Raw genomic sequence first — 19,549 nt, forward strand, 5'->3', positions numbered from 1 at the left:
CTAAAACTGTGACATTGCAGCTTCCGTACTATGGACTACTCCAGCCACAACATCAACTAGCTAGCTAACCTACTTTTACAATCATTGTTGTCAAATAACTTCAAAAGTGGTATATCTTCAGCGTGTGTCACATCCTATCCGGACGAAATAGAATAAAATAGGTATTCGCAACATGCTATCTATAAACAGTACGCTTGCTATGAAATTAAAATTAACCGACAGTCAGCAAGCTAGCTAACGTTAGCTAGCTCTGACAGGGACAGCTAGCTTTCTAGTTAGCTAACGACGTTAACAGTTTGGTTGTGAAGTTGCCGAGGTTTTACATAGTTTCGACGTATTACTGAAGTTAGTTAGTTAACTAGCTGTAATCGTCTATAACCGGTTAGCGTAGCTACAAATGAGTAGCTAGCTAGTTGCTAATTTCAGTTTCACAAAAATATTGTTGCAAAAGGTAGCTAGCTAGCTACTATGTAGCCAGTTTAATGCTGTCTGGTCAGTTCGGCGCTATATTGTAACCAAATCAGTGCTAGAGAGATCAGCAGCAGTTAACGTTAGTCTGTTGTAGTAGGCAATAATATCCCAGTGGACACAGTTATCTAGCTAGCTACAGACGTACGATTCTGGTTTATTATTAGTACAGTGTTAGCTAGTATTCGTTTTAGTAGTAGATTAGGCGGACAGCGGGATGTCTAGGGGATTAAGTCTAGCAATGATATAGTTTTGTTGTTTTATTTTCTAAACAATGTTTATAATGCATGCAACGGCTCCCAAATTAATTCTTACATAAGGCTACATTTGTTATTTTCTTTGACTACATAAAATCTGATGCGTCTGAGGTTATTATACAAAACACTTAAGATAAATCGGTTTATTTATTTTGAAGAGTAGCCACATAAACATTTGAAATGTCTAGAGACGGCTCGGATAGTAGTAGTAGCGAGGACTCCGATACTGGGATCCGGAGGAAAGCCTGCACTGTCAAACATGAGATCACTAATGGTAAGTAACCATCAAAGTAAACTACTGTTTCATAATGTATTATTTGAACCTGTCAAAGGATTTGAATATGCTATACACTTTGGGTAAATGTTGCCCATCAGTATTTCAGTGAATGAATAGAACAGGCTTCCCCAATTCAAGTCGATGGTGGACATTGTGGGTGTACCCATTGGAGAAAAGCAGGAAGTAAAAGCAGGAAGTGTACCCATCAATATGTGCTTTGATTTGTTTGATTTAGTTCTACTGACCTTACAAAAAATACATTCCATTGCATGAGCCACATCTGTTAACATCATTTGAATGAACATTATGCTTTACCATGGAAATTATTGTATCACAATACCAGGCAGCCATTGTGAGTGTACCCATGAGTTTAACAGTCAAATTGCCACGGTTATAGGTTCCCTGCCCGTTCTATTCATTCTAGTTCTATGACCCGACACCTGGGACCACAGCAATGGATGAATGCAAGCACACCATCAATCATGTTTGTTGTGGTGTCACAAAATATTCACAGTTTACTGTGCTTAGCTGTGTTTCCTCAGTGTGTGTGTGCACGAGCGTGTGTCGTGTGAGCGCAAGCACTGATACTGTACTCTCTCCCCCATGCCAGCGAACCTCACGGGCCATACTGAGAGAGTGGGCATGGAGAACTTTGAGCTTCTCAAAGTCTTGGGCACAGGAGGTGAGTCTCACTGTGCCAATCTGGGGTTCATAGCATAGGGTCATGGTGTTATTGGAGACCTGGATAACTTTATTTTACTGTCTATTTTTTGTAGAACATTTAGAATAAATCATATCAAATGTAGTGGAGGCTCCTGGGTGGGTGGTAGGGGCTACAATCAAATGTGATGCAGAGTTTTCCATTCTGTGCTGTGTGTCTCTGTCTAGCCTATGGGAAAGTGTTTCTGGTCAGAAAGAACAGTGGTCATGATGAAGGGAAGCTGTATGCCATGAAGGTGAGTCTCTGTGACATTGGTCCAAAGACAACTCAAGCATTGACATTGTCTGATGTAGGGAGAATTTATGGGCGGGTTGACTGACTGTTGATGATTATGTCTCAGGTGCTGAAGAAAGCAGCCATCGTTCAGAAGGCAAAGACTGCAGAGCACACGCGTACAGAGAGACAGGTGCTGGAGCACATCCGCCAGTCCCCGTTCCTGGTCACACTGCACTACGCCTTCCAGACCCAGACTAAGCTCCATCTCATCTTGGGTGAGCGTTGGGTCAAAAAGACCCATACATGGAACTCTCCGGCTATGATCTTGAAGTGCTGAAAGTGTATCTTTCTGTGTGTTTACTGTATGTTTCTGTCTATATGCCTGTGTATGTGTGGTTTGTGTTTATCTATTCAAGTGTTATATGTATCTGTGCACGTGTGTATAGACTATGTGAGTGGAGGGGAGATGTTCACACACTTGTACCAGCGGGATCACTTCTCAGAGGAAGAGGTGCGGATTTACATCGGGGAGATTATCCTGGCCCTGGAGCACCTCCACAAGGTATGTTATCGCGCATTTCTGTCCTTTACATTACTTGGCAGATATTCCATTCTATTTACTTCCTACATGTTAATCTTACATAATTACGTGAAGGCTAGATTCTATCTTCTCTCTGTTAATTGTATGTTATCCTGTGTATGTAACTTCCTGTTCGGTATGATTCGTACAGCTGGGCATCGTGTACCGGGACATCAAGTTAGAGAACATCCTCTTGGACAGCGAGGGACATTTAGTGCTGACAGATTTTGGGCTCAGCAAAGAGTTCCTGGAGGAGGAGGTACGTAAAAAAAAAGGAAACCCTTTTTCATTGATGCTTCTATTTGTGTGGACGCAATCTGTGCATGTATGTATCCATGCATATATTTTTGTCACTACAGACTAGTCTTATCTGGTTTTCAGGGATACAGCTAATTCAATCTAGCTTCCTTTTCCGCTGAAAACTGCATGTGGGAACTCAGACGTTTTCTTTTACGCCTGCTACGTTAGGTTACTACAGACTGAGAGGTGTGTTTATTTTCCCCACTACAGAAGGAAAGGACGTATTCGTTCTGTGGCACCATAGAGTACATGGCTCCAGAGATCATCAGGGGGAAGTCTGGTCATGGAAAGGTAAGAGTTAACCCATCACACAGGGAGAGAACTTTGGACATACGCTGTGAGCTACAGCATTTTATTACACATCAATTACTGTAGAACACAAAGAGTCATCTTTCGTTTATTTTATCATCCTTCCTTTCTCCAGTCGGTAGATTGGTGGAGTCTGGGGATCCTGATGTTTGAGTTACTGACGGGGGCATCACCATTCACCCTGGAGGGGGAGAGGAACTCCCAGAGTGAGGTGTCCAAGTGAGTGCTGTGTGTCATCCACCCCTCCTCACAAACACTGGTTCCGTCCCACTCTTTCATCATTGTCTATGGCCCTCGGCAACTTATCAAAATAATGACATCTATTGTAAAGGTGGCTCCTTTCACCCTCTCTTTTAGCTTGCTGTCTGAATACAATAACAAAGAAATTAGTTGTGCTGAGTCCTTTGTGTAACAAAGCCTGCAGCTTAATTAGATATTCTGTTAGTGTTGCTTTGCAATCGTGTTCTTTATGGCCATAATGGTTGGCTTATAATTAGGGCTGGGTTTACACAGTGTATACAGTGATTGTTCTTCCCTCTTTCTCTTTTTCGTCCCTCCCCCCTTCCGGCCCTTCTCTCAGGCGCATCTTACATTGTGAGCCACCGTTCCCCTCTATGATCGGCGCCGTAGCTCAGGACCTGTTGAGGAAGCTGTTGGTCAAAGACCCCCACAAGAGACTGGGCTCTGGGCCCCGAAGGGCCGAAGACATCAAGACTCATGCCTTCTTCAAGGTGCTCGTCTTCACTCCTGCTCTGTCTCTAGGCCCATCTCACTCCCTCTCTCTATCTCCCAACTGCCACACACACACACTCTCACCATTCTCTTCCCATTGCTCTATATTCATAGGGTCTCAGTTGGTCAGACCTGGCTGAGAAGAAGGTAGTCAGCCCATTCAAACCAGAGATCAGGAGTGAGCTGGATACAGGGAACTTTGCTGAGGAGTTCACTGGCATGAATCCTCTCTACTCTCCAGCCAGCACCCCACCAAGCACTGATCGACTGTTCCAGGTACCCCTTACACCCTACCCTCTGCAATATGCAAAATACATACTCTGTGCCTACACTGTCACAGAAAGACACCTTTTGATAGTCCCTCCACAAATAAGACTCTTCTCATTATGGTAGGAGACTATAACACAGTGTTAAGTACCTCAATGGACCGTAAAGGAAATCACTCTACAAACTATCATCACCGTGCCCTTAAGGAAATCACAAATATTATGGACACATTAGAAATAGTAGAAATTTGGAGACTAAAAAACCCTGACCTAGTGAGATATACATGGAGGAGACTTAATCAAGCTAGTCGTCTTGACTACTTTCTTGTCTTGTTGTCTCTTGCATCAAAGGTTAAAAAAGTTTTAAAAGGAGACAGAATGCGATCGGATCATCATCTAATTGGCCTTCACATAACTCATAGAATTTCCATGTGTACGGGGATATTGGACATTTTAAGTTTACTGGAGGACAACTTATTTTTAACTAAGACAAAATAATTTATAACAGAATTTTTCCAGTATAATATAGGAACAGCAAATCCACTTATTGTTTGGCATACCTTTAAATGTACCATCGGAGGTCATTCAATTCAATATTCATCAATAATAAAAAAGCTGTTTCTGGCTAAAGAGACAAGACTAACAAGGGAAATACATGAACTAATAGTACAGGTAGATAGCAATAAAAACGATACTACAGAGCAGGGGTTCTTAAACTTTTTCAGCCTGGGACCCAAGCTTACAAAAACAAGCAACTATACGTAAATATCGATACATTTCATTGCCCTTATGACCATTAACAAATGCAACATAGACAAAGAACAATTAAATGAAATACCCATATAAAATAGCTATTCATGTTTATTTTTCCCCATTAAAACACTCTTACACGTGTCTAGGTTGGACCTGTTGCTGTTAAAATACAATAATTCACTGGAATAATCTGATTGATCACATCACGCAGATGTAGACCATAAAACACACACACACAGTCCTAATGGTAGGTATGTGACTGGTTGAAGTTTTCAACAAGCAGGTCTATTCTGGACTCAGTTTTTGACAGTTGAGAACCCTGACTCGCACAGGTATGTGGTGCCAAACTGGATCAGAACATCTACTGCTTTCTCAATCAGTTTCTCAGCCTCAAAAAGCATCTTGCGTCTATCAGTGTATTCCAGTACAGAATAAAAATGATTGCTTGTATTTTAACAGCAACAGTTTTATTTCCATCTGTACTGTTACTAGGGTTGCACTACCAGTAGCTAGATAGTTTGCTTTGGCTAATGTTAGCTATTAGCTGTGTACAAGGCCACGGGATTGTTTGAACGAGAAACTCACATCGACTACTATGAGAGTAGTACTCCCTTATTTCTGCTTATCATCATCACCTGTTATACAATTACAACAATGCCTTGCCAGCTGACTTACTTTTCCACTGTCAAAGCACTGCTTCCTTAAGTATTCTGCCCTGTTCTGAAAGAACTCCCTGAGTTTACCGTCATGCTATGGATGTTTGGTCAGGACCTGTTGTTTTCATTTGTTCGTTTTGAGAGACTCATTACTAAGCACGTCCCTGCACAAAACACATTGTGGGCGCTCCTCGTTATTTCTTAAAGTTTGAATGAAACCAAGAGAGTGAAACTCATCGCTGTATTTGCGTTTAATGACAATATAACTTGTGGCTAGCTTGAGTCCATTCGATGACAGCGGTGAGTGATGGCGAGTGGGAATTACATGCCAGTGGCTGACAGCGCATCATCTGCTGCTGAACAACAGCACTGCAGCATGTGGGTCGCAGAGTGATCTTCAAGAAAACTGCAGAAAAAAATATCTGTTAAACCGCGAAGCACACGGGCATCTCCCTCTCACGCAGCTGCCAAACTGAGCAGAGACACCACTGCTAAGCAGAGAGCGCACTGAACAAATCAAATCAAATTTTATTTGTCATGCACACATGGTTAGCAGATGTTAATGCGATTGTAGCGAAATGCTTGTGCTTCTAGTTCCGACCATGCAGTAATATCTAACAAGTAATCTAACCTAACAAGCAGGCCTATTCTGGGCTCAGTTTTTGACAGTTGAGAACCCTGACTCTGCACAGGTATGTGGTGCCAAACTGGATCAGAACATCTACTGCTTTCTCAATCAGTTTCTCAGCCTCAAAAGCATCTTGCGTCTATCAGTGTATTCCAGTTCAGAATAAAAATTATTGCTTGTATTTTAACAGCAACAGAGACACCGCTGCTAAGTAGAGAGTGCACTGAACAGAGAGTAGAGACACCGCTGCTAAGCAGAGAGCGCACTGAACAGAGAGTAGAGACACCGCTGCTAAGCAGAGAGCGCACTGAACAGAGAGTAGAGACACCGCTGGTAAGCAGAGAGCGCACTGAACAGAGAGTAGAGACACCGCTGCTAAGCAGAGAGCGCACTGAACAGAGAGTGCAGTTGCACTTGGCCAAAATAAAGGCTGCTACAGAGATACAAAATAAATTAAAGGAAAAACAAAAATACCTTGAGGAACTTATCAAGAACAATCTAATGTAATCTATTACAAAAATAAAGCAAACTGGATGGAATATGGAGAAAAATGCACAAAATACTTTCTGAATCTCCAACACAGGAACACTAATAAAGATAATTAGCAGAAACTCTTTACTGAAGACGGAGTCATCTATGATTCTCCAAATTATATTTTAAAAGAGGAAGCTAAATATTTTAAGCAGATGTTCTCTTTTCCATCTCATCCTCTCCCACTGATTGAAGATTACGGTAAAGAATTCTTTCCAAATAATACAAAAAATGGAAAATTAACAAATGTACAGAAAGATCAGTGCAAAGGCCAAATTACAGAGGAATAACTTTTTGAGGCTATTAAATCCTTTCAGTCTGGAAAACCCCAGGGCTTGATGGCATACTGGTAGAGGTATATCAAGCCTTTTTTGATATACTAAAAGTTCCGTTGTTAGATTGTTTTAACTACTCCTATAGAATTTGTGTCTGTCAGGTACTCAGCAGGAAGGTCTGTTTTCACTATTATTAAAACAAGACCCAGATGGCAAATATAAAGATCCAGTCTATCTAAAAAACTGGAGGCCCCTTACACTTCAAAAATACTAGCGAAATGCATAGCACTCAGAATTAAAAGGGTTTTACCAGGTATTGTTCATCCTGATCAGACAGGTTTTTTTACATGGACGATACATTGGAGATAATATACGACAACTACTATAAATAATATAACATCATGAAACATCTAAGAAGCCAGGCCTGGTATTTATAGCGGATTTTGAAAAGGCATTTGATAAAGTAAGACTGGCTTTTATTTATAAATGCCTGAATTTTTTTCAATTTCGGTGATTCTCTTATAAAATGGGTAAAAGTAATATATAGCAACCCCAGGGGTAAAATAGTAAATAACGCCTACTTCTCAGAGAGTTTTGAATTGGATGTAATAAATGTATCACTAGTCACTTTAAACAATGCCACTTTATATAATGTTTACATACCCTACATTACTCATCTCATATGTATATACTGCACTCTATGCCATCTACTGCATCCTGCCTATGCCGTTCGGCCATTGCTCATCCGTATATTTATAGGTACATATTCTTATTCATTCCTTTACACTTGTTTGTATAAGGTAGTTATTGTTAGATTACTTGTTAGATATTACTGGATGGTCAGAACTAGAATCACAAGCATTTCGCTACACTCGCATTAACATCTGCGAACCATGTGTATGTGACCAATAAAATTTGATTTGATTTTGAATTGTTAAGTGGAGTTAAACAAGGGTGTCCGCTGTCACCATATCTATTCGTTATGGCCATCGAGCTATTAAAATCAGATCCAATAACAACATTAGAGGATTAGAAATCAAAGGCTTAATAACAAAGGTGTTCATGTGTGCAGATGACTCAAGTTTTATATTAAGTCTGCAAGCTAGATCCCTGCAATGTCTCATTGAAGATCTAGATAACTTTTATGGACTCTCTGGACTAAAAACCTAATTATGATAACTGTACAATATTACGTATTGGATCTTTAAAAAGCCAAACTTTTACATTACCCAGCAGTTTACCTATAAAATGGTCTGCCGGTGAAGTAGCCATACTTGGTATTCATATCACAAAATATATAAATAAGCTCTCCACAATGGATTTCAATAGAAAACTTGTAAAAATAGACAAGATCCTGCAACCTGTCTATTTATGGAAAAATTGCCCTGATTTAACTCCTTAGTCATATCTCAGTTTACTCACTTACGTATGGTGCTGCCTACTCCTGATGCTTTGTTTTTCAAATCATATAAGCAAAAACTATTTTGCTTTATCTGGGACGCTAAACCAGACAAAATAAAGCGTGCTTATCTATATAATGAATATGAATTGGGTGGGTTGAGATTATTAAATATAAAAGCACTAAACCTCTCTCTAAAAGCTTCACTTATTCCAAAGTTTTACTTGAACCCTAAATGGTTCTCAAGTAGATTACTAAAAAAAGCTCATCCATTGTTTAAAAATGGCCTTTGTGCAGATTGCCATGTCTCATTTTCGGTTAATTGAAAATGATACTTTTTTCAAAGTATCTCTCTTAAACAAGCATTGCAGAGCTGGCTATAATTTCAATTTCATCCCCCTGAAAAGATAGAACAAATATTATGGCTGAACTCAAATGTGCTGGTTGATAAAATACCTGTATTTATGGGAAGGGTATTTTGTTCTTAAATTATATTGTAAATTGGAATGGTAGAGTTATGTCTTTCATGGAGTTATCAGAATTGTACGGGAAGGTCTGCTCAATCCAAGAGTATAACCAATTGATTACAGCATTACCCCAAAAATGGAGGAGGCTGGTGGCAGCGGGAGGAGGTAGGGAACTGGTCTGTCTGCCCACAATAAAGGATCAAAACTTGCGGAGGAATAAAACTTATCATAAATAGGAAAGTATACCAGTTTCATTTGAGGACCAGTATGTTGATAACTGCCATATAGATTGCAAAATAGTTGGGAAGAGATTTTTGATGTACCGATTCCATGGTACAGGGTGTATTAGTTGATATATAAAACGACGCAAGATTCAAGACTTCGTGCTTTTCAGCTAAAATTATTATATAGAATTCTTGCCACCAACAAAATGTTGAATATTTGGGGCATAAAATTATCCAAGCTCTGCAGATTTTGTTGTGAGGATACAGAATCAATAGACCATTTATTTTGGTATTGCCCACAGGTAGCCTGTTTCTGGTCTCAGGTTCAGGAATGGCTGAAAATGCATGCTGTAGCATTAATCTAAAATTGACCCTAGCAATAGTACTGTTAGGAGATCTGGAGAGACCGGGTCAGTCAATTACTAATACTCTTAGTAAAAGTATTTATCTTCACCTCGCAATCTGTGGATTCTATTCGATTAGATAGATTGAAATTGTACGTTAAACATCACAGCATAGTTGAAAGATATATATGTTGCGTAGAAATCCGAAGAGGGTGGCCAGCAGAGATAGGTGGGATGGGCTGAGGGAAGCTGAAGGTTGGGATGTGGAATTGGAGACAAGTGGGAGTGGAGTGGAGTGGAGTTGCTGGGCAGGAGATAGAATGATGGTAAAAAAATAAAGTCTAAATAAAACATAATAAAACCTAAGTTTGAATGACACTGATGGGCAGTGTTTTTACAGCTAATGCTGGTTTGCCTGAGGCTGATGCTGATGTTTGTGCACATGCATATACACACACACTCATTCAAATACACACATACACAGACACACACATATGTAGATAGTGCCAGACATGCACTCAAACATATACAGTTGGCCTTGCTGTTTTGATTTTAGTTGTCCTTAATGTCCTTTGTTTTTTTTTGCATTGTTTTCTGTTTACTTTTGTCTTTCTTTTTTCTCATGAGCTCATTTTCTTGGTTGTTGGTGCATAGGGGGTGTTCTTGGGGATGGTGAATGGAATTAATTTTATTTTCAATTTTATTTTTCTTGGGGGTGACTGTGGGAGGGGTCTCGGATGGTTGAGGGACAGCTATGGTGAACTGTGGGGGGATCTTGGAGGGTTTGGGTCCCCGTTTTTTTGGCCTTGTGGGAGATCTGTTGACGTGCCCGTGAGCAGGGCATTGACCCTGGATGGCTCTGTGTGTCGCTCTGAATGGGAGTCTGTTGGGTGACTGGTGTGATGTAGTTGTTGAGCGGCTTCACTGCAAGTATATTATATGTTTTGGATGTTCAATAAAATAAAAAGACTCTTCTCTTCCATTTCAGGGCTACTCTTTCGTTGCACCCTCCATTCTGTTCAACAAGAACGTGGTGATGGGGGACTTCATGGAGGGCCAGATGGGAGCAGAGCGGCCGGGCTCATCCACTGTCCGTCGCAGTGCTATGTTAGCGGTATGGATCTAGTCCTCACATGGCTGTAGGAAAGCCAGTGCTATGTTAGCGGTATGGATCTAGTTCTCACATGGCTGTAGGAAAGCCAGTGCTATGTTAGCGGTATGGATCTAGTCCTCACATGGCTGTAGGAAAGCCAGTGCTATGTTAGCGGTATGGAACTAGTCCTCACATGGCTGTAGGAAAGCCAGTGCTATGTTAGAGGTATGGATCTAGTCCTCACATGGCTGTAGGAAAGCCAGTGCTATGTTAGCGGTATGGAACTAGTCCTCACATGGCTGTAGGAAAGCCAGTGCTATGTTAGCGGTATGGATCTAGTCCTCACATGGCTGTAGGAAAGCCAGTGCTATGTTAGCGGTATGTATCTAGTCCTCACATGGCTGTAGGAAAGCCAGTGCTATGTTAGCGGTATGTATCTAGTCCTCACATGGCTGTAGGAAAGCCAGTGCTATGTTAGCGGTATGGATCTAGTCCTCACATGGCTGTAGGAAAGCCAGTGCTATGTTAGAGGTATGGATCTAGTCCTCACATGGCTGTAGGAAAGCCAGTGCTATGTTAGCGGTATGGAACTAGTCCTCACATGGCTGTAGGAAAGCCAGTGCTATGTTAGCGGTATGGATCTAGTCCTCACATGGCTGTAGGAAAGCCAGTGCTATGTTAGTGGTATGGAACTAGTCCTCACATGGCTGTAGGAAAGCCAGTGCTGTGTTAGCGGTATGGATCTAGTCCTCACATGGCTGTAGGAAAGCCAGTGCTATGTTAGCGGTATGGATCTAGTCCTCACATGGCTGTAGGAAAGCCAGTGCTATGTTAGTGGTATGGAACTAGTCCTCACATGGCTGTAGGAAAGCCAGTGCTATGTTAGCGGTATGGATCTAGTTCTCACATGGCTGTAGGAAAGCCAGTGCTGTTAGAGGTATGGAACTAGTCTTGACCTGGCTGTATGAATGTTGTTAGGTGAATGTATTACGTCAGGTCTTGCTGGTTGGCCTGTCCAGCCAGCAATTTAAAGATTTAACAAGGGTAAGATTTGGACACGTTCTGCAGTTTCCTGTGCAGTTGTATTTGACTTCCCTCTCTTGTCCTCTGCAGGACTCTATGTTCTTCCAGCTGTATGAGCTGTGCCTGCAGGGGGCGCCCCTGGGCGAGGGCAGCTTCTCTGTATGCAGGAAGTGTCGACACCATCAGAGTGGCCATGAGTACGCCGTTAAGATCATCAGCCGCAGGTGAGTCAGCCGGGGTGTGGCGCTGGCTGAGACTCGGTCACGCGCTAATGCAATGTGTCATTGTTACACCAGCATGATGAATTACATACTTCACGCTGCTGTGTTTTAATGCCTATTCCATGGCATTTTGTTATTTATTTATTTTATTTTAAGGGGGTAGGGCGCTTGGCATTACCAACCACAGTATTTTTCAGACCAGTTAGTACATACTAGCAACACGCATAACCACCAAACCAGACAGGCAAATTCAGGGAAGCTAAGACAACCCAAGCCAAGGACAAATCGTCTTAAATCTACAGTTTTATATAGAGCCATAGTTGAGTGGAACTCTTTACCAATCCATATTTCTCAGGTAAAAAGTAAATCCACCTTCAAGAAAAAAATGAAAGTGCATCAAATGTGATAGACCATATGACTGGACAGGAAATAGAAAGCATCAACTCAATGTTAAATGTGTTTCCTGTCAGGTATTTTAATTGTCTGTATTATCTACTTGTTGAATATTTGTGAAGTCTTGATTTGTGTTTGTAATGTCTTGTTAATTGGTGTTGGACCCCAGGAAGATTAGCTAGCGTTACGGTGTTAGCTAATGGTGATCCTAATACAATTTTAAAAAATGACCACAGCCGTTTCATAGGCTGTTTGGCGCACTGAGGTGCTTTGTGTTGTTGACCTTTATTGTGTGAATGCCTTGGAACCCTCTCTCTCTCTCCTGCTTGTTAGAATGGAAGTGAACACTCAGAGGGAGATTGCTGCTCTCAGGCAGTGTGAGGCTCACCCCAACATTGTCAAACTGCATGAGGTCTACACTGATCAGGTACAGAAGGATGATATTATGCACATGCACCCACCTTCAAGCACTAACAACTACAGGCACCCACCTTCAAGCACTAACAACTACAGGCACCCACCTTCAAGCACTAACAACTACAGGCACCCACCTTCAAGCACTAACAACTACAGGCACCCACCTTCAAGCACTAACAACTACAGGCACCCACCTTCAAGCACTAACAACTACAGGCACCCACCTTCAAGCACTAACAACTACAGGCACCCACCTTCAAGCACTAACAACTACAGGCACCCACCTTCAAGCACTAACAACTATAGGCACCCACCTTCAAGCACTAACAACACCCCTTCAAGCACTAACAACTACAGGCACCCACCTTCAAGCACTAACAACTACAGGCACCCACCTTCAAGCACTAACAACTACAGGCACCCACCTTCAAGCACTAACAACTACAGGCACCCACCTTCAAGCACTAACAACTACAGGCACCCACCTTCAAGCACTAACAACTACAGGCACCCACCTTCAAGCACTAACAACTACAGGCACCCACCTTCAAGCACTAACAACTACAGGCACCCACCTTCAAGCACTAACAACTACAGGCACCCACCTTCAAGCACTAACAACTACAGGCACCCACCTTCAAGCACTAACAACTACAGACACCCACCTTCAAGCACTAACAACTACAGGCACCCACCTTCAAGCACTAACAACTACAGGCACCCACCTTCAAGCACTAACAACTACAGGCATTTTCTTTCTCTTCTTGGCTGTGTTTACTTACAAGGTTTCAGGTCTTGAATCACAATAATATTTGACATTTGGGGTATTTATTGGGGGACTTAATCAATCATGCAGCAAGAAACTATTTTCTCATCATACAACCTTATTATTTTCTCTCTCCCCACCCCCCCCCCACCTCCCTCTCTTTCCCCATCCTCCCTCCTTCTCTCTCCCTCCTCTCTCTCAGTTCCATACATACCTGGTGATGGAGCTGCTGCGTGGGGGGGAGCTGCTGGAGAGGATCAAGAAGAAGAAGCTGTTTGGGGAATCAGAGGCCAGTCAGCTGCTCAGGAGCCTGGTGTCAGCTGTCGGGTTCATGCACGAGGCTGGAGTGGTGCATAGAGACCTCAAACCAGAGGTAGGCCAACTGACAGACACAGACAGCGAGAGAGAGGGAGTCTAAATATATTCTATAGAAATGTATGGCCGAAAGAAGTCATTGAGTTTGCAGCAAAAGTACTCTGTACCAACCAAAGCCTGTAGCCAGTGAGTATGATGAGATCAAAGTCTTTAGCAATGCTGTAAAAACCACTAAGCATGGCCTATCAGGTTTATGATTTTATTTTGTTGGTTCAGGCTAAAATAAATTGACATTTGTTGCTCCATTACATCAGCCAATGACTGTAACCTTCTGTTGACTGTGTTGTTCCTGCACGGCCCACTCACTTCTCGCTCGCTCACTCTCTCTCTCTCTCTCTTTCCTTTTCTCATTTCCAGAATGTGCTGTTTGCAGACGAGGGGGAGGACTCTGTGCTGAAGGTGATAGATTTTGGTTTTGCCCGGCTGTGCCCTGCGGGCAGCGCCCCCCTGCAGACTCCCTGCTTCACACTGCAGTACGCTGCTCCTGAGCTCTTCCACAGCACCGGTTACGACCAGGCCTGCGACCTCTGGAGCCTTGGGGTTATCCTGGTACTTACTCTCCTAACTGACTCTGTAATGTGTCATTAGTAAAACTAATTATCGTTATGTTATTAATGACTGTGTGTGTCTGTCCGTCCGGCAGTACACCATGCTGTCAGGACAGGTGCCCTTCCAGAGTAAGCAGCAGCAGCGAGCGGGGATGACCTCATCTTATGCTGCTGACATCATGCATAAAATTAAAGAGGGAGACTTCTCATTGGCTGGAGAAGCCTGGAAGGGTGTGTCAGGGGAGGCTAAAGAGCTTGTGAAAGGTATGTTCTGCATCCCTTACATTATCCTTATTCACTCATTGACATGATCCAAATCACATTTTATTTGTCACGTGCCGAATACAACAGAATACAACCTTACAGTGAAATGCTTACTTACAAGCCCTTAACCAACAATGCTTTAAGAATTTTTTTTTCGAAAAAGAAGTGTTAAATAAAAAGTAACAAATAATTAAACAGCAGCAGTAAAATAACAATAGCAAGGCTATATACAGGGGGTACCGGTACAGAGTCAATGTGCGGGGGCACCGGTTAGTTGAGTTAATTGAGGTAATATGTACATGTAGGTAGAGTTAAAGTAAATATGCAAAGATAATAAACAGAGAGTAGCAGCAGCATAAAGAGGGGTCTGGGTAGCCATTTGATTAGCTGTTCAGGAGTCTTATGACTTTGGGGTAGAACCTGTTAAGAAGCCTTTTGGACCTAGACTTGGCGCTCTGGTACCACTTGCTGTGCGGCAGCAGAGATAAGAGACTAGGGTGGCTGGAGTCTTTGACAATTTTTAGGGCTTTCCTCTGACACCACCTGGTATAGAGGTCCTGGATGGCAGGAAGCTTGTCCCCAGTGATGTACTGGGCCGTACGCACTACCCTCTGTAGTGCCTTGCGGTTGGAGGCCAAGAAGTTGCCATGCCAGGCAGTGATGCAACCAGTCAGGATGCTCTCGATGGTGCAGCTGTAGAACCTTTTGAGGATCTGAGGACCCATGCTAAATCTTTTCAGTCTCCTGAGGGGGAATAGGTTTTGTCGTGCCCTCTTCACAACTGTCTTAGTGAGTTTGGACCATGTTAGTTTGTTGGTGATGTGGACACCAAGGAACTTGAAGCTCTCCAACCTGCTCCACTGCAGCCCCGTCAATGAGAATGGGGGCGTGCTCGGTCCTCCTTTTCCTGTAGTCGACAATCATCAATCAATCACGATGCAATTATTCCTTCTCCATTCACTCAATCTTTTAAACATATACCCCGCCATTATCTGTCCCTGCCCTCGCTCACTTTCCTCTTTTCTGTCATGCTTTCTCTGCCCCTCCCTGCTCCTTCCTTTCTTGTTTCTCTCCCTCTTCTAAACTAACCCCCCTCCCTGCCCAACCTTTCATATTTTTCATTTTTGCTTTCCCTCCCTACTTCCCTCCCTCCCTAACTCTTCTAAACCTCCCTCCTTCCCTCCCTAACTCTTCTAAACCTCCTTCCTTCCTGTTTGTGTTCAGGGCTTCTGACGGTGGATCCAGAGAGGCGTCTCAAGCTGTCTGCTCTGAGAGAGAACAGCTGGCTCCAGGGCGGGGCCATCCTATCCTCCACCCCCCTCTGCACCCCAGATGTGCTAGAGTCCAGCGGCCCCATCGTCCGCTCCTATGTCAACGCCACCTACAAGGTATTGGAATTCCAGTGGGAAGAAAGTATACATTTCTATAACTAGTAGATTACATTCCTTGTGTTCTTTTATTTACATATATTTTTTGTATTTTTCTACTCTCCCAATCAAATCAAAGTTTATTTGCCATATGCAGAGTATAGCGTATTGTACGCATTACAATTAAATTCTTACTCACTCGCAAGCTCTCCTCTCCAACAGTGCAACATCTATAAAAAAGTATTCAATCCAAAATTAAATTAAATGTAGTAGTAAAACAAATAGAGAACGCAATATAAAAAAACACTATAGGAATATAATAAAGGGTATGCGCAATATAATGACAATAGAGAAATAACCACAATAGAGAAATGTAATGGAGGTGTATGTGCATTGTAATAAAATAGGTGGGTTATATTTAAGCAGTAAGGCCAGAGGTGTGGTATATGGCCAATATACCACAGCTAAGGGCTGTTCTTCAGCACGGCGGAGTGCCTGGACACAGCGCTGAGCCGTGGTATATTGGCCATATACCACAAATCCCAGAGGTGCCTTATTGCTATTATAAACTGGTTACCAACGTAATTAGAGCAGTAAAAATAAATGTTTTGTTGTACCCATGGTAAACGGTCTGATATACCACAGCTGTCAGCCAATCAGCATTCAGAGCTCAATTCACCCAGTTTATAATATTGTATGAACTATTGTATGTACATCCTCTCTCCATTAGGCGTTCAACAAGGGGAAGAGGGAGGGCTTCTTTCTGAAGAGTGTTGACAACGCCCCCCTTGCGAAGCGACGCAAGCTCAAGATGACAAGTACAGGTGTGGAGACTCGACGGAGCTCCTCTTGCTCATCCTCTTCCTCCTCTTCCTCAGCTGCCTCTGCCGCTGCAACAAACTCAAAAACACAGCCACCACACCAAACTCTGCCCCCGAAGCTAGAAAAGCACTAGAAGGGGAAGAGTGGGAGGAATAAAGTTAGGAGAAGGAAGCACATTAATTCAGATATGACAGATTGGGATACTGTCTCTGAAAGACCAGAGATGACTTGATTTGAATTCCAAAGTCATCTAGAATCTCCAAATTCTAAGTCTAAGAGCTTATTTATGAACCAACTAAGAGACTAGTTAAATATTTAAGGATTCACCTCCCTGTTTTCTAGAAAGACGATGCTTTTTGCATTATCGTAATGATGCAATGACTTTATCTATATGTGTTTATACCATTTGCAGTAAACTGCAGTAGCTTGTACCATCTCATTTAATTTTCTCAAGAAATGAACTAACATGTAATTTCTTGAATGGAAATAAGCTTTAGACCAGTGTTTTCATAACTCCGGTCTAAAGGATATATATGGTAGGTTATGGAAGACTGTTGGCTTTAAGGTCATACTAATGAAGGTTTCAGTCACCTTGCGAGGGTGACGATGATGAGCATGCAGTTATCATGATGTTAACGTGTTCTCAGTACCGGAGGGAGGGAGGGAGGGAGGGAGGGGTAAAGGGAAATGAGGAGCCATAATGAGCACAAGCCATATATACATAGGGAGGTCATGACCTCTACACCGGAGCACTTGTAGATACATACACAGCACTCATCGCATGACAAACCGAGGCAGTGGTTAGGAGTCTGTTGGAAGTCTCTCACTGTATCTAATGGTGTGGTTGAGATTGAGAAATAATGGTGCTACTGTACTATATAAAAGAAAATCTATTATTATTACTGCGGACAGCTGTTCAAGTGAACTTTGACCCTGCGTGATGATCCCAGTCCATGGGACACAGTCTTTGTGACCCAAATGTCCCATACTGCCAATTTACAGGAACCTTAGTATCATTCCCTTTGGCTTGAGATTTCAGCGTTCTATTGACATTGGTCTTGCTGTGTATACTTAACTGGTTCACTGAAGTTCACCTGCGAATCAAATAACGGCATCCATTGTCCTGTGTGTGTGTATATGTGTGCTTCATTAATTAACAACCATCATGATTCTGACTAAATAAGATAAGACGGGGAAATAAAACACTGGGTTATGATTAACATTTTGATTTGATATTATATTCTCATACACAGATGACAGTGCCCTACAGTTCATGGTGTTGAGTTCTTATGAGCAGAGCAACTTTTCGCTATATTTCTCAAAGGGACAAATCAAAATATGAATTATTTTTTACTGTGAGTAAGAATTGTCACTCTGATTTAAAGAATTTAGTGGTTTTTTTAAGACATTTCGGTATTTTATCATTGAATGTCAGTTACACTGATCATTTACCAATCACTTTTTTACCCAAATATATTAACTGTTGGTTAGATTTGTACCTGGATATCGCACAAATGTAGTCATTTAATCAGTGATACACATTTCAGCTTTAAAAACAGTGCTTATTTGAGTATTTATTACATTTTATGGGTTGTGATGTGTTTTTCTGATGCTGTGGTAATGGTTTTCAGACTGATTTACCTTTGGTGGGTTTGAGTGTATGTACTGTATGCATGTTGATTGGTTTGTGTGTGCGCAGCTTGACTGGTTCTGGGTATTATATATGCTCTTTTCCTTAGTCTCCACATAAACCATTATTGCAAGTTAATGTAGTAAATATACTTTTTTTTTGTTATTTCTTATAAACATTATTTTGTGTCGGGAACTGTGCTTTTGTTCTATGCTGTTGTTTGTATTTTCATTTGGCTGTTGATGTCGTATGTTGTCTTTTTAATGTTATGAATTTGAGATACTATTTTTAATGAGCTACTGCCCATGCCATGTATTGTTGTACTTTTTGTCAAAAAATATCAAATGTTCTCCAAAGCATATCATGATATTGAGATGCACTATGTCACAATAACTTGTAATGCTTTGTTTTGTGTCAAACACTTAAATGTGGAGAAAAATAAATGATTTTACTCAATATTTATTCATGTTCTTAGTCTCTTACATACATTTGACGTGAGTCTTTTTGCTTAGGAGATAATGACTGATGTATATTTTTAATTTTATGTATCCAGGAAATATTTGTTACATGAGGTACAGTATCGGTTGTGACAGTTGACAGAAATGGACTTTAGTGTTAATGTAACCAGCAGGGGACAGTAGGGTGCTTACCAGTAGCAGGCCAACAGGCACAATGAGCCATTGAAAACCAATAGACAACATGGCTATAACGTGATTATCATTTTGCCATTAATCAAAACTATACTTGAGTGGATCATTTCAGTGGGAAATTGTGATATATTGAACGTGACACAGATGGATATGGAAGAAACTGTAAATCAAAACCATTCCAATAATTACAGTACAATCTGCAGTCTTGGAAATGACCCAAGGCATGAGCCTGCCTTTGGTAAGAGAGCACGCGAACACACACACACACACACACACTGGGATGGATTAAATGTATACGTGAGCAGATACAGCCAACCCTTTAACACAGATCCACCCAAACTGCTTTGGCAGACCCCAGAGCCCTGCAAACATCACACATAGACTTTGTCTTACATTCCTCCATCAAGCTTTTAAATAATTAAAACAGTAGAGAAGCTCTACTCGTGTCAATGCATCAAGGTTGATTTCATGGCAGACCTACCACTCTATTATCTGCCATCAAAATTGTATTATTTATTTCTAAAAACTCCTTTCATTATTAAGTACCGGTACCTAAACATGACTCCTGTGCATCATA

At 41.7% G+C, this 19,549-nt stretch overlaps 1 protein-coding gene across 1 annotated transcript; it reads left to right on the forward strand.

Annotated features, from left to right (window-relative positions):
- The first annotated feature begins 5 nt into the window (after positions 1-5).
- Positions 6-18,784, forward strand: LOC115204303 (ribosomal protein S6 kinase alpha-4-like). Its single transcript, XM_029769761.1, has 18 exons — positions 6-999; positions 1,613-1,684; positions 1,891-1,958; positions 2,064-2,214; positions 2,386-2,501; positions 2,671-2,778; positions 3,030-3,110; positions 3,244-3,347; positions 3,709-3,859; positions 3,975-4,136; positions 10,392-10,517; positions 11,610-11,743; positions 12,467-12,560; positions 13,519-13,689; positions 14,049-14,240; positions 14,335-14,503; positions 15,728-15,891; positions 16,601-18,784. The coding sequence occupies exons 1-18, from the start codon at positions 906-908 to the stop codon at positions 16,823-16,825; spliced, it is 2,382 nt and encodes a 793-aa protein (XP_029625621.1). The 5' UTR covers positions 6-905; the 3' UTR covers positions 16,826-18,784.
- The last annotated feature ends 765 nt before the right edge of the window (positions 18,785-19,549 follow it).

Source organism: Salmo trutta, chromosome 12, assembly GCF_901001165.1.
Source record: "Salmo trutta chromosome 12, fSalTru1.1, whole genome shotgun sequence".
In the NCBI taxonomy this organism is placed as follows: Eukaryota; Metazoa; Chordata; class Actinopteri; order Salmoniformes; family Salmonidae; genus Salmo; species Salmo trutta.

Excerpts from the sequence above, each read along its gene's own strand:
- LOC115204303 (XM_029769761.1), top strand. The coding sequence starts at position 906 with ATGTCTAGAGACGGCTCGGATAGTAGTAGTAGCGAGGACTCCGATACT. Across the intron at positions 1,685-1,890 it reads CAAAGTCTTGGGCACAGGAG|CCTATGGGAAAGTGTTTCTG; the intron begins GTGAGTCTCACT and ends GTCTCTGTCTAG. Across the intron at positions 3,860-3,974 it reads AGACTCATGCCTTCTTCAAG|GGTCTCAGTTGGTCAGACCT; the intron begins GTGCTCGTCTTC and ends CTATATTCATAG.